This window comes from Hordeum vulgare, chromosome 6H (assembly GCF_904849725.1).
Source record: "Hordeum vulgare subsp. vulgare chromosome 6H, MorexV3_pseudomolecules_assembly, whole genome shotgun sequence".
Classification (NCBI taxonomy): Eukaryota; Viridiplantae; Streptophyta; class Magnoliopsida; order Poales; family Poaceae; genus Hordeum; species Hordeum vulgare.
In genome coordinates, this window is record NC_058523.1 from 97,085,060 (window position 1) to 97,105,647 (window position 20,588).

General features: G+C 43.6%; 2 protein-coding genes across 2 annotated transcripts; one reads left to right on the top strand and one right to left on the bottom strand.

The window, feature by feature from the left end:
• The first annotated feature begins 776 nt into the window (after positions 1–776).
• Positions 777–10,378, top strand: LOC123405155 (dicarboxylate transporter 2.1, chloroplastic-like). Its single transcript, XM_045098957.1, has 3 exons — positions 777–788; positions 1,191–1,634; positions 10,277–10,378. The coding sequence occupies exons 1-3, from the start codon at positions 777–779 to the stop codon at positions 10,376–10,378; spliced, it is 558 nt and encodes a 185-aa protein (XP_044954892.1).
• A 9,122-nt stretch (positions 10,379–19,500) lies between these two features.
• LOC123401901 (LYR motif-containing protein At3g19508) lies at positions 19,501–20,207 on the bottom strand. Its single transcript, XM_045095761.1, has 2 exons — positions 19,951–20,207; positions 19,501–19,786 (listed from the first exon to the last, which is right to left on the bottom strand). Exons 1-2 carry the CDS (start codon positions 20,140–20,142, stop codon positions 19,718–19,720), a joined length of 261 nt encoding a protein of 86 aa, XP_044951696.1. The 5' UTR covers positions 20,143–20,207; the 3' UTR covers positions 19,501–19,717.
• Positions 20,208–20,588: the final 381 nt, after the last annotated feature.

The following is a 20,588-nucleotide window of genomic DNA, read 5'->3' on the forward strand; positions in this document are numbered from 1 at the left end:
TTGGTGGAGAGGAAAAAAGAGAAAGAAAAGAATGCATAAAGAAAAGAGAAATATGATCCGAAGTGGGATCGCGTCTTATATGGTAGACTTAGTGGGCGCGTGTGGACGCATCCGCAAGCCATTATGCCCTTCACATATTTGAGATGAATATAAGGGTTCGCGGATAGCTCCGGTCTATAGGGATGATATAAAGGGTCCGGTTGGGTTACTTTTTTCCTCATTTCTCTTGTACGGTCACTGATCGGACGCGTCCGCGGACGTATGAAGGATTATTTGAGGAGTCCGCTATAGATATTATTAACTCGTAAGGGACATTATATCATTCTCATATTTGAGATGGATATAAGGATTCGCGGATGGCTCCGGTGTATAGGGATGATATAAAGGATTCAGTTGGATTACTTTTTTCCTCGTTTCTTTTGTACGGTCACTGATCGGACGTGTCTGCGGACGTATGAAGGATTATTTAAGGAGTCCGCTATAGATATTATTAACTCGTAAGGGACAACGAGATAACGTACGGGACGAGAAACACGTTATGCGAGCACACGCTTCAAAGAACATGAATCCTAAAGTTTTTCCTCAAACGACTTAGGACTTAGATGTGAGATAATTAAAGCTTATCTAGATGTGATTTAACAAATTCAATTTAGTAATTTTGTTGAAAACAATTCAGATTTTATTTTAGGCAATGAAAACAGTTTAGATGACAAACAGTTATGTCCCCCATCACAAATCTAGAGTCGAGTTGAAAAACATGCAACTGTAGTCAAGAGATGGCGTTCAAAGTTACATCTCTATTATTAAAGTAGGATGTGCCATCGTGATGGTTCAACCTCGCTTATGATTCGACCTCGCAGCTCGATCTCCACCCCTCGTACGAAAACAGCCCACGATTCCATCCCCCACGCACGTCTCCCTCTTCCCCAACTCCCAACTCGCTTTCGCTCTCCATCTCGTCCCCCCCCCCCCCGCCCACCACCGGTTCCCCCTCCAACGCCGCACCTGCCTCCCCCCACGCTCTCATGATCCCCCCCGAGGGGAACCCTAGCCGCCGCCACGCGCAGCCACCGTCGTGGCCTCCACTCCACCGCCGGCGTCGCCTCCCCTCCTTTCCCTGCTCGTAGATCCGCTCGAGCAGCGAAGCCCACGGTTAAATCCTCCATCTCTCCTCTCGACAGGAACCCTAGCCGCCGCCACGCGCAGCCACCGTCCTTCGCTTTTGTCCCCTCGTGCTCGGCCCGCTCCCCGTGGGCGCGTGGGCTTTCGTCGGCCTCACCACCGCCGTGGCCACGCAGACGCTCCCCTTCGAGGCCGCCTTCTCCGCCTTCACCAACGAGGTCATCTGGCTCATCGTCATCTCCTTCTTCTTCGCGCGAGGCTTCGTCAAGACCAGACTCGGCGACCGCATCGCCACCTATTTCATCAAGTGGCTCGGTGGCAGCACGCTGGGGCTCTCCTACGGGCTCACCGTCAGCGAGGCCTGCATCGCGCCGGCCATGCCCAGCACCACCGCCAGGGCCGGGGGCGTCTTCCTGCCTATCATCAAGTCGCTCGCGCTCTCCGCGGGCAGCAAGCATAACGACCAGTCGTCGCGGAATCTCAGCTCCTATCTTGTGATGACCCAGTTCCAGGTAAGTGATGTAAATTGATTTTCATTATTCAACGTTCGTTTGATGAACCTGCTGATGATAACTGTGGTGCACCATTTCTTTGTTACTATTAGGAGATGTGTGTGTTAGTATGATTTTCCTAGGCGGAATTAGTGCAAGAACCTGTAATCCCGTATGTGCCAAATCGATGCTTGCTTGGTCAGAAGTTATTTAGTGTACACCATCCACTGCTAAAATTAATTTTGGAGCTCTAGCATGTCAGTCTGTTATTTTGTGCATTTCAGTTTCGTATCTATTGACAGCTTTTCTAAAGGGGGTATCCTATTCTTGTCGGTTGGAGGGTTCTACGGTGAAAATATAGTAGTGCATTGTTCATCTACTACCCGCTCTCCCGCAACCACCCAGCGCTTCCGGCCTCCCTGTCCACCGGGCGCCGGCCTACACCGCCTCCCCCTCCATCGGATGACCTCCTCTCTCCGTGATTACACATGCGCCTCACAGACACGGGCCTGCACTAGAGAGCACCACGCCAAAACAGACTCGTCCGTCGGGCGAGATGGAGCGGAGACAGCGGGGCTGGAGGAGCAGCGCTGGGTAATATGTCAGCTTTGTTTCTGAATTAATATTTAGGAGCTCACTTCCTCTGTCTTTCGTGTTGCGACCATATGGGAGTATGGTGTTCCCTGCACATGCTGAAAATTGTCGGCCTCAAAAGTTAAAATGCTGGCATGATCCCTCTTCAGTGTTGCATGGTATACCCAGGTTGCTGAATATCAGTTATACTTGTTTCTTTTTTCTCTCACACTTCTTCGTAATTAATAGCAGCATCATTATACGAATTGCTAGGATTTTCATGCATTTTTCATACCCCCTTCGTTTCTAAATATAAGATCTTTTAGAGATTTCGCTATAAACTACATATGGAGCAAAATGAATGAATCTACACTATAATATGTCTATGTACATCCGTATGTAGTCCATAGTAAAATCTCTATAAGGTCTAATATTTAGGAACGGAGGGAGTACATCTCTAGCATTAGTTGCTTGTTTGGTAGATGGTATTTATATATGGGTTTGTTCTGAAATTAATGCATATGTTAGATAATTAAGTGCTCATGGGATGTAATCATCTAAACATGTAGTTGCTCTTGTAGATTTTTACTATATAGTAAGGCTTAAACCAGTGCTTAAAATATTTTACAAGGCCCTTTTCTTCTATGAACATGTGAGTTTAATCAACACTATTGTGTTCATTTGATAAATTTGTATCCAATACACTCAATTTTCAGCATAGCTAACTACAGTTTGGCAAGAGTTGTCCATATCTGCATTCAAGAATAGAATGGAAATGATTACACGCTATAAACTCTTTCTTGCTACACAATCTAACAACTGGATATATCTCGGACATATCGGTTACAACACAATAAAATTAGTGATGGTTCTCGAAAGAAAACAATACTTCACTGGATAGAAAATCAGAGATGCAAATCTCCGACATGTTGTCTATCAATAATAGATGTGGATCTCCAGTATCATTACTTCTCTATTATACCAAGAAAAGCTAACTGAGTGTTATGTTCTTCTGTAGGTAGTGAGAAGACTGTTGTTACTGCTGAAAAATAGAGCTTTCTTAATATACCCAAAGATAGTGGTATTTCGTATTAGCTAGCTCACTGCATCAAATGGTACTTTCTAAACACAGCCCTTTGTGACCTATGCAATGACTTTGTACTTCTCTTACCGTTTAGGTTAATAATTCAACACAAACCGTTGCTTACATAATGTACTTGTGATGCTCCATCCATAATAGTATGGAATTCAGTATCACAAACTATTGCTCACATAATGTACTTGTGATGCTCCATCCACAACAGTATGGAATTCAGTATCCGGTTATCCTTGTGCACAGGAACTTTTTAGGCTAATAGTAGTGCATATTTAATTTAGGGATTGGAAATTTTCTACAACAGGTTGAACAAAATTGTTTTTCCAGAACTTGGTTGACACCAAGGCCCTCACTAAATTGGTTGTGTGTTTTAATCTCAATAAGACGATGAACAATGACTGGTTATCTTTATCTTTTGTTTGAGAATATTCTGTTATATTATTGTTATTGCTCCATTATTTAGCATGTTTGTATTTGTGTTCAACAATATAAGAACTGAACGATTATGTATTCTTCATGTGAGTTGAACTCTGCACAACATTCAGGTTAGAGAGGTCGATATGATCAAGTTATGAACCTGACGGGCCCTTGAATTCCATGGACAGCGGTTGTGCAGCGGCAGACCATGTCTTCAATAGCAACCTTGAATGGGAGGGACAAGCCATCCCTACTGACATAGGGGGTTATGTCTGTGTGTAAATGACGCCAATGGTTAACAATGGTAGCCGCTGACGTCGGTGACAGACGCAGACACATGAGACTGATCAGGGACAAGTGCTCCAATGAGCTCATCACTATGAAGTACATTAAGAGGTAAGAACGTGTGCGCCTTGGTTTTTGGCTCTATTCCCGTCTATAAAGTTTTGGAGTTTGGTCGTTGGGGGTTCATCCTGCTGGTGGCTGGTGGATTTGGTTTCTTGGTGATGAATTGATCCTTGATGGAAGTATGCTGATGATTACTATATGTTTTTGTTGCTCGATGGATGAACCTAGATTGCTATATTCTAAACTAAAATCAACTATTTATACTCCAGCATACATAGCGCCAGAATTTTTTACGAGAAAAGAATAACAAGTTAAGCTCTGCGTGTTACAATATGCGGTTATTTTCTATAGATGTTACTAAAATTCTAATGCAATTTAGAATTGCATTGAAGGAGATTTTCACCTCACAGTTTTTATTCAGATATGATTATCTTGCTTGCTTTCCATATAGGCAATACACTCTATCAGATTATCGTCATTATATTTTTTCGTTGAAAAAGAGGAGCATCCATTGGATTATGTGCAATTCTAAAAGGAAAATAATTGAGTAAACTTAACTATTGTCAAAAGAAGTAGTTCAGTCATTATGTTATCATAAGAAATAGTTTAGTCATTGTGTTGTTCAGAATTGGAGTGGACTTATCATCGTGAAAGAAGGGGAATACAACAAGACAGAGTTTTGGATGTGCCCATCACTTGCATCTGACTCCATTGCAAAAGAAAAGAAAACTTATATAAATATTGGAGAACAAACAGACATGTAAAGTCTATGCTAAGTAATCACCGGGAAGAAGTAGAACATGCAGTCAAAGATTGTCTCATCTTTTTTCACATGCTTCATGTTATTAGGGTGCTGGGAAATTTAAAAGATTATGCTGTCAAGGTCCTGGTCAACGTTGTTGACCATCTTGGCGTTGTAGGCTACAAATTGACACACCTGTATGAACAACACGAGATAATCGGAGCCGCCACAATAAGCCGAAAACACATCGTACCATGTAGAATATGTGTTATAAAGATGTAATTCTCATTTCTCGGCCCAAAATAGGATTTACACCTAAGTTAACTTCTATTTTATTTTTGAGCTAGCTGCAGGAAACAAAAGAACGCAAGCCTTCTCTCATGTGCAAATTAACAAACCCCAGGTTTGACTTATGCTCACAAAAAAGAATATGACCTATTTAGTAGCTGTTATATTGTTTGATGGAAGTTCTTATCTTATCTACAATTTTTTTATATGCAAGCTCAATAATTTTAACCCTTTTTCTATTTTCAAGAGAACTTATCATGTATGCACGTGCCTATATTTGTTTTCAGGACTTTTTGGTTTACTTGACATCTGGATCAAACACTGGGAGAACCTCACTATTGCATAGCTTGCCAATTGTATTTTGAATCTTGCTGATTATGTTTAAGGTCTTGCACATACTCCTCCGGTTTCTCCATTGACAGTCAGCATAGATTAACAGATAAATTAGATCAAACATGAAGTGCAATCCTGCACCTACCACCATGTAACTAAATACAGTTACAAGCCAGAATTGCATACATGTTTTTTTTTGCTTTATGAGCCAAAATGAAAAAGCAAAAGTTAAGCCCAACAAAACAAACCCTTTGTTTTACTTAGATATTTTTCTTGTGACGGCCAGATCATATTTAAGGTGTATCACCTAATTACTTCTTTATGCAACATGATGCATTCATAAGTCTAAGAGAATGGAGAACTCGAGAAGAATTCATGAAAGGACGAGGTCATCATCACACAACTAGGTAAACATTCTTCTTTGTGCCACTGTGTGCAATAATACCATATTGTATTGCTGATATGGAGCAGCAAAAATTCAAGTTGATAATGCATTGATATATCTTAGAAACTAGATTACCGCCTTCAATATGTTAACTTGTTAATTGTGCGTAGATGACAGTGGAAGGATCTGTGAAGATGTCGCCTTCACGATAAAAAGGTAAAAGATTTTTCAAACAACCGCTAGCTTGATAAGTACCAGTCACTTAAACTTTTTGTTTATCTGATTGTTTTTTATTTTTCTTAACCAGATGTCTTATTTCTTAAAATCAAGTTAGGAGTTATTTTTTAGCCAAGCTCTTTGTAATGGTTAGAACTTTTGTTTGGGCCAAAAGTGCATGGAAGAAAATTTATCTGCTCAATCTGCGAAGTCAGGATAGATCCAGTGGCCGTCCTCATCCCCGGCATGGAAGTGGGTCTAGATCGAGGGGGTTTTGGCACTGCTCTGACCCCCTTTGCCAATGGTAAGGTTGCCACCTCTGATGTCTCTCCCTCGAGGATCATGAAAGAAGAATTATGCGATTGTGCTTCTCTAGACCATCATAAATGTTTGTGATGAATCGGATGTATAGGGAAATATATAAAGAAATATGTAAGTGAAAGCAATCTTTTTGCAAGTCCAATATGGTGGTATCTTATAAGATGTTTTAGTACATATTGTTCGTATCATAAGATATTTAGGAATACATATATGTGAAGAAAGATGTCATTCTACGAATAAATGGTGCAGTTTTCTTAGATTTTTCCACAACTGAAGTGTTTACTACGTTTGACGATTTACAAGAACAAAGACTGCACAGGCATTCAACCATATAGTTAATCTTTTGTAGTTGCCTTCAAGAACTATCCATCTTCTTGATAGCTATACTCATGAGTTTACCTTCTCACCTAAAATATGTGTCAACAGTTTGAGCCTTATTTCACATCATTTTCATTAAGATAGGAGAAAGAAAAATATATCTTAATTACTTTTATTATTACTATCATTTTATATTGTTAGCAGTTTTCGTATGTGAGCACCGCAAGTTGCTCTACTGAAATACTAATGGACACTTTTCAAAGCCACTATCTTGAAAACCTGGATGTGAAGCTTCTATACCTTCTTTTTCACTTTCCCTTTTTCTTCATGTCTCTGTTTATCTTCCTATAATCTTAGTGTTTGATCTGCAGGTTTCCCCCACTTCCAGCCTAGAAGATATAAGGCATAAGCACATATTTCGTTTCTTTTGTTCATGCTTATGAAAATTCTTCAATGATGCTTGCGCAGACAAGGGTCAACAATAGCAATGAAGGAGAACTCCACAAGTTGTAAATGGAGGTGATTTTGAGAAACATGATATTCAATTTCAGTTTTACTAATTGAAAGCTACTTTGTTTCATGACTACTAAAACATACAAAACTCAAATCTCATTGTTTGTTTTCCAAAATCAGATTTATGTCATCGAGGTACAAAGGCATCAAATATCTACGTATTTGCATTCATAGACACGTGCATAAAATATCATGTGATGGTCATATTATTTTTAGAAGGAAGGTAATCTGTTTATATTGCCAGAGGTACACTTGTGAAATGTAGCAACAACATGATCATTATATAGCAGAGCTGCCGCTTACCATCTTGTGTAAGTTTGTAAAATATAATCCGAAGAAAATAAATGCATTGTTCGTATGTTCGAGTGAGGTAGTATATTCACATTACTTATTTCTAGAAACTTCTATGAAATTAAACTTCTTGTTTTAACCTTTCCTTCTTAAAGAAATGACTCGAGCAAAGATAGTTGACAACTTCTATATTGTAAAGTTAGTTATAGTTCCAAATTCAGCATTTAGTATCCTGCAAAAATTTACACACCATGTCAACTTCCTTGTCATGTACAACGTGGGGCAAGGGAAAATTTTGAACCCCTTTTGCTACTCATTTTCTATAGCTAACTTGTGATTGGAGGGATGCTGCTCGGTATTTTAGGTATGAGGTAAAAATGACCAATATTCATCACGGTCTGGCTGGCGACTGCAACCTCCATGGGGTACATGCTTGCAACCATGGCTTTAGGTGGATGGGCGCAAATTGAGAACAACAGTAGTAAAATAATAGTTGAATGCATGATGTATCAGAATAATGAATGTAGGTTTCGATACAATTTTTATCCTGGAATGTAAACTATGTTGTTGATTTTGTAGCTGGTATAATGGTATTACATCATGGAGAATAATTGGCCTTCTTTTTTGCTTCCCACCTCTCATTATATTGAGATGAGATACACAGCTAGCTCAAAATTAGGTTTATCTATCTGTCTCTTTTCCCTTTGAAGATACTGAGGGAAAAAACAAGCATTAATGATCGTTTTAATATTAGTTCTAATTGTTTGATCAGGTAGCATGTACCACTTATAATGTATTATACTCCATATTTCTTACAAATTTGTGAGGTGCGGTTTCCATTATTTTTTACTTGGATATAAATATTCTGTTCTGTGAATGGAGCTAGGATGATTCCATCTTATTTGTTTAAAAAAACAAGCTAATATTAAATAGTACCATTTGCATCACTATTCACTTGCATATAAGTATCTTATGAAAGGATGTTGATTAAGGAGATAGAAATGTCTATTAAAGAGTTCTATTTATGTGTATATATTATTTGCTATTTCGTGGCAAAGCACGGGAATCCAGCTAGTGTCTAGTAAAAAAATATAAAAGTGTCCTCTCAGACAAAACACTTTCACCCTCAAGTTACAGTTGTGTTCAAGACATACAGTTGCAAGGCGGGGTTCCACTTGAAGTTGCACGTTTTATAATGAACATGCAAGTGACACCGACAAAAGAACTCTTATTTTTCTAAAGCTCGCAAATTTAAAAAGAATAATGAAAAATAGAAAAAAATGAAAATGAAAGAAACAATGATTGAGAGATAAATAGGTGAGGTTGCATGTACGCACGTATAAAATGGTTCCTTGACCTTCAACCCGTCTCTTTTTAGCAGAGTATAGTCGAAGTCGTTCATATACACGAGCGTACACTCACCCTTATGAACGCACGCACACACACCCTATCCCTATGAGCATCTTCGAGAGACTAAGCCGGTGCATCATCTTGAGATTGACGAAGTCGCCACTGACGCCTTCGTTGTCGACGAAAACGTTTCCTCCCACTGAAAGCACATCGTCGGAAGACCTGAAATAAATCCAGAAAAATAGAAGCACCAACGTCAAATCTGGTACTTGGACTTTAGTGGACAGGGGATATCACAATCCTCCTAACCATCCAACCACATGTTGGTTTGTCCTTCAACTCGTCGCCGTGTGACTTTGTTGCAAAAAAAAAAAGAACAGCCAGAGAAACACATGTGAAATAGCCTCAACGCGGGCCATATGAGCAACCACACCGCATGCGGACCAGGGATGCAAATGCAACACAGCTGTGGCCCAGGACAACAAAGAAACACCACACAAACAATTTTAATTTGTCTCAAAAAAACACAAACAATTTTAATATCATAGAGTTTAACTAGTATGCTAGGGAGGTCAATATGGCGGCAGAAGTGCTAGCTAGAAACTCGGAGACGTCTTGAACTATTGTGAGGAAGTCAGGGCCTCCGGGGTTTTCAGTTGATGTTCTTTCAAATGATGTATCCTTTCTCTCACATGAAATATAAACCGTCATGATGTCATTTCTTCACAAAAAATAATAACTAACCGTGTGGTTGAAGACTTAGATGTGACATAGGTAATTCACATCTACTCTCTTCGTTCTTAAATACTTTAAGTCTTTATAGAGATTTTACTAAAAACTACATACGAAGCAAAATAAATCAATCTATATTTCAAAGTATATATATATACATCCATAAATATTGGTACTAGCTCCCCTGATCACTCCCGCGAGCGGCCCGGGAGCCAACCCTAACTGCCGCTAGCGAGCCCCCTGTCCTCTCCTTCCCTCGTTGTCGCCGGCGTGTCGTCGGGCGAAGCCCGCGCGGCTCGGCGGCTGCAGGGCCCTTCCCTCCTCCAGCTTGGCACGGGGTGGTGTGGGTCGTCCGCTCTGGCAGGAGATCGGCGTTGCGCTCACGTGTGTGCGCGCACTGGCGTGGGCGGTTGCGTTCGGGGCGACGCGGGTGGGCGCGCGGGGTGAGGCGCGGCTCGGGTGCGCGGGGCTTCTGGCAACGTATATCTAGCGCCTTGCGGGAGCTTGCGGCGGGGGAGGCTTCCCTCCTTGTGCGGTGCTCCGGCTCCGGCGAGTGGGGCGGCGAGGCTGCGTCTTCAGTGGGTGGCGGTCACGGTGGTGTCGTCAGCAGGATCTGGGGCTGCAGCCCGGCGGCTCCTTCCCGACGAGTGGGGGTGGGGTGACGCCCCCCTTTCCATGTCTTCGGGTCCTTTATCACTATGTGGGTCAGCTTCTTGATGACTCATGGGGGCTATTTGCAGTGCTGTGTGGAGGTGGTGCCGGACCCGGTTGCTTTTCGGTCGGTTCCGGCTCGTCTGCGGCTGTCGGCGACGTGGGTTGGTGGTGACGTGACGATGGTTTGAAGTGGCTGTCGCATGCTGGCGGCGAAGCAGCTGCGCAGGAGGTGTGCGGGCTGCGGACGTGCAATGCATGGGGGTGTGGTGTTGGGCGATGGTCCGACCGAAATCTTGCTAGCCGACGACATTAGCGTCCGTGGATGTCGTTTCATCTCCTTGGAGGCGCCGTCGAGGAGTCCATCCCTTGAACACCCTCGGTCCCAAGGCTTCGGGTGAAAACCTAAAGCCCGGTCGGGCTGGGAGTCGGTGTCGGCATCGTCGCTTCCTCCTTTGGGGCGTCGTCTTGAAGGCCATGGGGTCGGGTTTGCGCTTTTCATGGGCTAGACGCTCACGACACTGCAGTCAACAGGTGCCCGTCTGGCAGTGTGGAGGTTCTGGCTTCGCGACTTGTGTGGCGGCGATGATGATGGCAAGATGTGCAGGGTTGTGGCTAGTCTTTGTTCCTCGACAGTCGGGCTGCTCCTGAGCATGAAGTCGGAGCTGCGGCGTTGCACGGTGACACGGCGGCAACGATGCTAGGTGATGGGCATTCCAGACTCTATCGGCGCCATACGTGCTTCTATTCCCTTGTGATGCTCGCCATCAAGGGCGGAGTTGCCCGGTTGTAATGCCCGAGATGTAATCCTTGCCATATTGGGATCCTTTCCTTTTGTGGAACCATGTTGTGGATGTAATTTAAGTTATCATTTCATGTGGATCATTTCATGTCATCATTTTTTTGCATCATGGCATCCTCTTCATTTGTTTTGCTTTCTTCTCGTGTTGCTAGTTGTTCCATCATGGCTTGCTAGCTTGATTGAGAGTGGTGTGTGATGATGTGATGCTTTCAAACTATGATGCCTTTCAATCTATGTTAACAACCTTCTCCTCCTTTGCATTTTAAAAACTTGTGTGTCAAACCTTGATTGAACCTGTTTTAAAAATGTTATACTTTTAGAGTATTTAATTCTGTTTGAGGGGGCTACTCTCATTGTTATATTAGCCTTTAGGTTCATAGGGTTTTTGTTTGAAACAACATATTAAAACCCTGTTTTGGAATATAATTTAATTGTCCTAAAAATCAGGGTTGCATTTTATTTAAATAGGGCATAATTCCCTCATTCCCTAGGTGTTTTTATTTTTAATTTTCAAAACCCTGTGTTGCTCTCGGTATTTTGATTTGCTGTGATGTTTATTTTAAAAGAAAAACCCCTTTGTTTCTTTTGTTTAGTCGGCTCCAGGGAGAAGCCCAGGTGGGCCTCGCCTCTCCCTCTCGCGCAGCAGCCCGCTCCGCGTCCCTCTCTTCTTCTCTGACGCCCTTCCCCCCTCCTCCCTGCTTTTCGTCAGGTTCAAAGAGAGAGCGCTCGCGTCCGTCGTCTCACGGAGGTCGAGGCCGTCCCATCCGCCTCAATTTAGTGCCTCCCCCTTCGGCGCGTGTCTAGGGTTCCTCCTCCGCCGCCACCTCGTTCCCATCTCTCTCCCTCTCCCTCTGCAGTAAGGTCCAGAGAGATTCAGAGAGTTCAGAGAGAGCGCCGCCCGTCGCCATCGTCCCTCCCCTTGTCGCCGGTGCGTCCCTGTGGAACCCGAGCATGCAGGGAGGATGTTGGATCCTCCCTCGACCCGTTCCTGGCACTAGGAGGGTCGATCCCCTCCTCTGCCGTCCCCTCCTCGCCGTCGTCGTCTCGGGCGGAAGGAGCAGTGCGTTGGGTCGCCTCGTCTCTTCTTCCTCCTCGTCGGGTCTTCCTCTCCTCCTCGTCGTGTAGGGTGAGCAGCTCCTCCCCCTCCTTCCTCTTCCCCTCGCGTAGAGTCTCCGGATGCGCGCAGCGTCGCCATAGTCCTCTGCTGTTGCAGCCGTCGCCGTAGTTAGGTGCTCCGTTGCGCCGCCGCCATGGGTCTCCTCCTGCTGCGTTTGGCTCGGGAATGGAGTCCCCATAGACCCCGTGTTCTGCGCCGTAGCCTGCCGGCCCGATTAGTTCGCCGGATGGTCGCCGAGGCGTTTCCCCTGTTCCGGCCGCCGCGTGGTTGTGCTAGTTGCAGAGGGGCTGATCAAAAGAGCATGCTCCCCCTCTCCGTCGAGTTCCGATGCGATAGCGCAGTGGCAACAGGGCGCGCGCCAGTGCAGGGCATCGTGGGTTCGATCCCCCCGCAGGCCCCTTTTCCTTTTCCTGTTTTTCACTAGTGGCAGGTGCTGCGCCACAGAGAAGCTTAGCCTGCTTCTTTCCCCCTCTCTGTCAAGCGCTAAAACCCAGTGGTTGTGCCGTGGTGGCACCAGGAAGGGGTTGTGGGATCGACTCCCACTCCCACCCCTTTTATTTTTGTTGATTTCATTTTTTTTGTTTCTTTCTTTTCCTTTTGCTGCTTAGTTTTGTTTTGTTTCTTTTAAAAACCAGGGTGTTGTGTTGGTGTTGTTTTATTCCTTTGAGCACATGAGTCTGTGTGGTGCACATGAGTGTATGTGTGTACACATGTGAGTGTGTGTGTGTGCATAAGGGTGCACATACACATGTGCAAGAGGGCCTAACCCCTCATGTTGCACCTAGTCATGTAGTGTATGTGTGAGTGTATGCACTTGAGTGTGTGTGTGAGCACATGTATGGGTGTGTGCTCATGTATGTGAGTGTGTGTGCATGGGTGCATATGCACTTTTGACGAGGGCCTAACCCCTCATGCTTGCCACTATGCAAGTGGTGTTGTTGTAAATAGTGCTTGTGTGTGTGCATGTGTAGGTGTAGATGTTGCAATATGTGCTAGTTTTACATGTGATTATAGTCATTTGTAGTTATAGGATTCTATGTGTTATTTTCGAGCTAGCTTTGTGCAATGTTGTTACATGGAAGTACCCATGCATTATATATGATTTTGGGGTAAAATCATCCCAGGAATCCATTGGTGCAATCAGATTTCACTTTAGAGCAACTTCATAAAATTGTTATTTTCTGATATGATGCCATGTTGAGTGCTTTACATTAGGTGGCGCCTTGACCCTTTGAGGTTGCTTCCTTGATGTAGTGGTAGTGGGTGAACCCCTCTACAACGTGGGGTCTTTGTTTTGTTTCTTTCTTTTCCTTTTGCTGCTTAGTTTTGTTTTGTTTCTTTTAAAAACCAGGGTGTTGTGTTGGTGTTGTTTTATTCCTTTGAGCACATGAGTGTGTGTGGTGCACACGAGTGTATGTGTGTACACAGGTGAGTGTGTGTGTGTGTGCATAAGGGTGCACATACATATGTGCAAGAGGGCCTAACCCCTCATGTTGCACCTAGTCATGTAGTGTATGTGTGAGTGTATGCACTTGAGTGTGTGTGTGAGCACATGTATGGGTGTGTGCTCATGTATGTGAGTGTGTGTGCATGGGTGCATATGCACTTGTGCACGAGGGCCTAACCCCTCATGCTTGCCACTATGCAAGTGGTGTTGTTGTGAATAGTGCTTGTGTGTGTGCATGTGTAGGTGTAGATGTTGCAATATGTGCTAGTTTTACATGTGATTATAGTCATTTGTAGTTATAGGATTCTATGTGTTATTTTCGAGCTAGCTTTGTGCAATGTTGTTACATGGAAGTACCCATGCATTATATATGATTTTGGGGTAAAATCATCCCAGGAATCCATTGGTGCAATCAGATTTCACTTTAGAGCAACTTTATAAAACTGTTATTTTCTGATATGATGCCATGTTGAGTGCTTTACATTAGGTGGCGCCTTGACCCTTTGAGGTTGCTTCCTTGATGTAGTGGTAGTGGGTGAACCCCTCTACAACATGGGGTCTTTGTTTTGTTTTAGGAATTTGTATGCATCTATTGTGCCCTGTCAAAGTGGACACTTGGCTGAAACTGATAGATTTGTGAAACCTTGTGATTTTCACTAAGTCTCGGAATCTGATGTTATTTTCTTCCCCCGTTGTCTTGGACGAATTAGCTCCTGTGTTGGGAATCAGCCCATGCAACAAACTAAAGTTTGTGAGATTTTATGTTTGTTTAGCTCCCTGTTAAATTTCATACTTATACACTTCCTGTAGATATCATTTTAGAGGCTGCCAAAATGCTTAGAGCATAAGCAGCTGGTGAAAATCTGTGATTTTCACGAAGTCCCAGAATCTGTGATATTTTGTCCAAGTTAGTGTCTCTAGATCTGCTCATGGGTGATTCCTTTGCATTAGCTTCTTGTACAGGGTTGCAGAGATTTTGGATGGCTTTTGCCTCATATCTTGTTTGAATCATTTAGATGGCTGTAGCTACTGTAAATATTGTAGACAAACTGTTATGTTGCTGTTGAAAACAGATTGTATGTTTGTGTTGATTTAAAGCTCGTGTGGGCATTGTTGATGGTGTGGAGTGTGCCCATGTACCACCCCACTTATATTTTGTTGCTTGATCATGTGGAAACCTAGTAATACGTACCAGGGAGTGGCCATTAGAGTGTGTTTGTGGCTGATTTGAACCGTAGGTCTCCATAACTTATTTCGTAGTTTCCGGGTGATCCGTGACTCCGTTCTCTACGTTATTTATATGTTTTTGCATCGTTTTCTCGTGATGCAATGCCATATTCATGCATGTCAAGATAACTTAATATGAAGTTCTGTCCAGAATTCAATTAACTCAACTAATGCATATGAAAGTGACTAGAATAGTGATGCATGCTTCCTTCTTCACACATGCATCATATTGGTTGTTGCATTATGTTTTGCCGGTGTTCATTGGCTGTTATCTTATCTTGGGTAGCATCGGGAACGGAGAGCGAGTACGTGGATTTTGGAGAGTACGTGCAGGAAGAACAAGAGCAGTTCCAAGATGAAGAAATCACAGGCAAGATGACCGTGACCTTGACACTGTATCTAGCTTTGTTATGCTTAGAATCATGTTTCCTTCGTTACATGCTCGCTGCCTACCACTTGATATAATGCCACCTGTCTTTGCCAATGAACCCAAACACCTCCCTCTCCTAGCAAATGTTGTTTGGCTAAGTAGGCTTGTTCAACCTCTAATGAGTAGCTTTGCTAGTTGCAGGTGCCAGCTGTCTCATGTGATAACATGAGTATTTTGTTATCATTATAATAAACTGCTATTTAATTAATGCACCTATATACTTGGTAAATGACGGAAGGCCTAGCCTTTTGCCGGGTGATTTGTTTTGTTGTTGCCGCCTTAGTTTCGGCTACCGGTGTTTGATTCCATAACTGATCGCTCCTAACACGTTAGGGGTTGTTATGGGGACCCCCTTGATAAATCGTGTAGTGTTAAGGCTTGTCCGGCAGGACCCAACCTTGGTTTTAATCTGCTAATCACCTAATAATAATTTGCATAGGGAATAGCTACCCCGAGAAATTAATCAACAACCCGGGCCAGTGCTCCTCATGAGTGTTGGTCCAACCCAGAGCAGCTTATTACGCTCCCGAGGCAACTCGGTGTTTTTGCATGGTAACCATCACTCATCCGTCGTGTCCTGAGACTGAGATACGCGGCTCTTATCGGGGTCGTCGACACGACGGTAGGTCCTGCTAGAGTTGTCTTACCTTAGCGATATATCTTGCGTATAGGGATTTCGGTGAAACTTTGGGTCTCCTCAAAGTTGAGGTTTTCCTCTAAGGAATCTGACGAGATCACGAGTTTCGTGATAGAGGATTACTTTGCGGCCCGTGGCAGTTTGTGATGGACTAGTTGGAGCACCCCTGCAAGGTTTAATCTTTCGGAAAGCCATGCCCGCGGTTATGTGGCAAATGTGGATATTTTGTTAACATCCGGTTCTAGACAACTTGAAGTAACTCTAATAAAACTGCCACCTGTGTGCGTAACCATGACCATCTCCTTCGGAGATCGTTCTCCGATCGAGAACACGGTGGGGTTATGTTTGACGTAAGTAGGTGTTCAGGATCACTTAGTGGTCACCTAGTCTTTGATCGCTTGCGTAGACCACCATACGATACTCTGATCAACGTAAGGTAGCCACCGTATATGCTTAGGTTGCTGCAAACCCATACACTAAACCTTCCTCACTAATAACTTGGCTAGATACGATACCAAGGTCATTAGATTGCTGAGTCCCTGTGGCTCACAGATTCCTACAAACCCCAACAGGTAAAGGTACGCCCGACGCAGGAGATCCTGATGACAACCAGCTGAAGTGGGAGTTCGATAAGGACTCTGGTCGTCTGTATGTGAACTATCCGGAAGACTGAGGCCGTGGTCGTGATCGTGGGCCAGCATACCGGATGTCTTTAGTTCATCTGTTTTCTGTTTAAGTCCGTAGCCGGACCTTCTGCTACTCTGAATAATGTGTGTCTGTAAGCTATATGGTATAACAGATGGCAAGTGTATGCCCTACTTGTTACTCTTTTAATTATGTAATGTGATGATTATCCCGTTTGCGAAACACATAGATGCTCCCCTTTCCCCTTTTGAGGCCTCGCCCCCAAATAAGGAAAGAGCCGCATCTTAGTCGTTACACCGGTCTTCATCGCCGTCGATAGATTCTTTGGCTTTGGCCAACATGGTTTCCGCTTGTTGCTCATTTGGAGGGGCCTTGATGGGTCGTCCGCGCTGAAGTCGGAATCATTTGCTTGGAGAGAGGTGATGACGATGACATTGTTGGCAATCTCGACGATGTTGTAGGATCGTTAGAAGGTGTGTCGAGAGGGGGGTGAATAGTCTACTTGTCAAGATTAAAATCCTAACCTTTTCTCAATTTTATGGTTGACAGATTTTAGCAATTCTAACAAGTCTAGTACACCCTACACATGCTAGTCGACATATATGGCAGCAGAGAAGTAAATACTTTGCACATGCAAAGGAGTGGAGTTTAGGAGATCAAACGCAAAGAAATTTACACGGCGATTTTTGGCATGATTGCGATAAGTGGCGCTATCGTACGCCCATGTTAGTGGAGGCTTCAACCCACGGAGGGTAAAGGCTGCGAGAGTCCACGGAGGGGTCCACCCACAAGGGGTCCATGAAGAAGCGGCCTTGTCTATTCCACCAAGGATTCCGTCCACACAGGACTAGCCTCACTCACGATAGATATTCATGAAGTAGGCGATCTCCTTGCCCTTACAAACATCTTGGTTCAACTCCACAACACGAAGTAGGAGGCTCCCAAGAGACACTAACCAATCTAGCAGGCACCACCCTCCAAAAGGTAATATATGTGGTAGAACGATGAACTCCTTGCTCTTATGCTTCTAAAGATAGTATCCTCAACACAAAATCACTCTCTCACAGAATAGGCATGGGTAGGAGAGATTGATTTGGTGGAAAGCAACTTGGGGAGGCTAGAGATCAAGTTTCAAATGATTGGATTGGATCATTGGAATATCTTGGTCCCAACACATGAGTAGGTGGCTCTCTCTCAGAAAAATGGATTTGGCAATGAAGTGTGTGTTCCGAGTGCTTCCTCTACGAATGAGAGGTAGGTGAAGTGGTATATATAGGCTGTCCTCAAAATCCAACTGTTACACCTAAAGTGGCCAGCTGGGTGACATCGAAATCATGAACTTGGTGTTACCGATTTGCACTAAAGGCAACAACTTTTGAATCTCGTTGGAACCGATATACACAACTCGGTGGCACCGAAAAGGTAGCTAACGGTCAGATGACACAACTCAGTGACACCGATACTCATACTCGGAAATTCCGATTTTTGTGTACCGAGGCAACAGAAAGTTGGTCACCCAAACTCGGTAGCACCGATTTGGTGGGTTTCGCTAGGGTTCTGTCTGAGATGAAACTCGGTAGTGCCGAATCTGAAAACTTGGTGGCACCGAATTTGAGTGTATGGTTTTGGACAGAATGGTTATGTGGGAAAAATGATTGAGTATTTTTGGTGGCTATCTTTGAGCACTTGAGCAATCAGTTCATTTTAATACTCAACCCCTTTTAATAGTATTGCCTTTCCTATGGACTCAAAAGTGATTTCTCACAAATATAAATTGAAGAGTCTTCTAGCTTGAAGCTTGAGCCAATCTTATTCCTTTCTTGCATGAAGGAGCATCTTCACATAATCCTTTAGCCAATGCTTTCTATGGACTATTTCTGAAATATATACTAGGTAAAAGTGTTAGTCCAAGAGATAATGTATGTTGTCATGAATTATCAAAACCACCAAGGGAGCATATGTGCTTTCAAATGTCCTCGCCTCGGTGGTGTGTGTGGGTCTTGTAGGTGTGAGGTCAGCGTGGGATGTCCTTCTCGTTGAACGTGTTGTAACGGTTTTGGCCTGGTTTTTCGTAAATTAACTAAACAACTCTCTTTTGCCTTTTTTAAGAAATTGAGATCCTCAGGGGCTCAGTTTCGAAAAATAATAATATACATCCATATGTAGTTCATAGTGGAATCCGTAAAAAAGACTTATATTTAGGAACAAAGAAAGTAGATGTGAATTAGCAAATTCGTCGATGTATTTTTTTCCTTTTTTTTCTCTTTGAGTTGGAACTATTTAATGCCTTGAAGTAGGATTTGTCTATTTAAGATGTACAGAACACTACTATTTCCTTGATACAAAAATAGAGTACTACTTAATTCCTAATGCAAATCATGTCTTTAGAAAAAAATCCCCTTCACTTTTGTGGGGAAAAAAACTTCTAATTTTCCTCGTCTAACTGAATTACCAAGTTATGCAACTTGGATTGAGTAGGGAGTTTTGATGACCGAGCTTCATGAAGCCTTTTATTTTTAAAACTTTTAAAATTCAAACATTTTGATTTTAAAAAATTCTAAAAAAATATATGCAACTAGACGAGGATGAAATGTATGTGTGTGTAAAAATTCAGAATGAAATACCTTTAAATGCGACCTGTAAAAAAAGATAAATTTATGAACTTTGAGAATGAATTGTATCATGTGTTAAAAAGCCTCAAATTTGTTTTCTTTTTGCTCATTTTAACGCTTTTCGTCCTAAAATTTACGTACATGTATGTTATGCCTTCATGTATATCTGTATTTTTTTCATTTTTTTTTGAATTATAAAAATATGAATTTTGGGTTTTTCTGAAACTGGCCTCCATGGAGGGAGGCCGAGCTCCAAAAGGCATTTTGGCCTTGAATTTCAGGTTACATGAACGCCATGCCTGTTGTTGGCAGCCAATAGAGCAATACGAAGGCTGCACTGGAGCACGGACCAATGGAGTATATAGTTAGTTCGAGCTCAGAACAAATACCATGTCAGAAGCTGAATGTTGATCTTATTTCCCACTACCGTAGAACATTTGGAAACATGGAAGCGCCCAGCTCTAAAACAGCACAGTAGAGGCAGAACAGAACAGGGCAGCTCACCCTGTTCGGGCAGATAATAACTTAAAACCACTACAGAGTCATATGGCCGAACACCTTGCGTGCACGCACCACCGGCACCGCGCCACGGCCCGCTGCCACGATCCTCCCCTCACTCGGCACCGCGCTCGCCGCAGATCTCCTTGAGACGCCCTGCCGCCTCGGCGGCGTCGATGGAGTACTGCAAGGGCAAGCCCCGCGTTAAACAGCCAGCCAACCAAGAACAGTGAAATACTAGCGAATAGCAAATAGGTCGATGGAGTACGCCGCGAATGAAACGAACGGTACGATGAACACACGCAGGGTGAGAAGGAGCAGAACCGCATTCGGTTGACGTGATGGTACCTTGGAGAGGACCCAGGCGGAGTGGGCATGCGCGCGGCGGAGGAGGCCGGCGAGGTCGTCGTCGGTAGATAGGTGGCGGTAGTTGACGAAGTTCTCGCGGGCGTACTTGGCGTAATAGGGCCGCGCGTCGGCAGGCAGCCGCCGCACCAGCCGCAGCACCTCCCGGTAGGCACGCAGCCCGGCGTTCGCCATCGACTCCGATCGAATCTAGGCCTGGTAGAGCAAGGCGCACAAGCGCTAGGAAGTACTCCCACCGTAAAATGCTGTTATGTTAGTTTACGGACAGAATATAATAGTACATGTTTGTGCGCGATCGTACTATACTAAACTCACAACGAAAGAAAAACAACTGTAATTAACTACACCCTCCGTTTCAAAATAAAATATAAGTCTATTTAAAAATTTCAATATAGATTACATACGAAGTTAAATGAATGAATCTACTGATGGATACTATTTGGGATTTAACTCTTTCAAATACCCAAATTACTCGTGGTTACAAGCTTATCGGGCTAAATGGATGAAGACATGAGAAGGGGAAAGGGAAGAGAGCCCCTGCCGTGAGTCCTAATCCTTCCTCGGATAACCCTAACGAAGCACTAGGGTGCCTTAAGTGCTTGGTCTCATCTTGGTTGCTC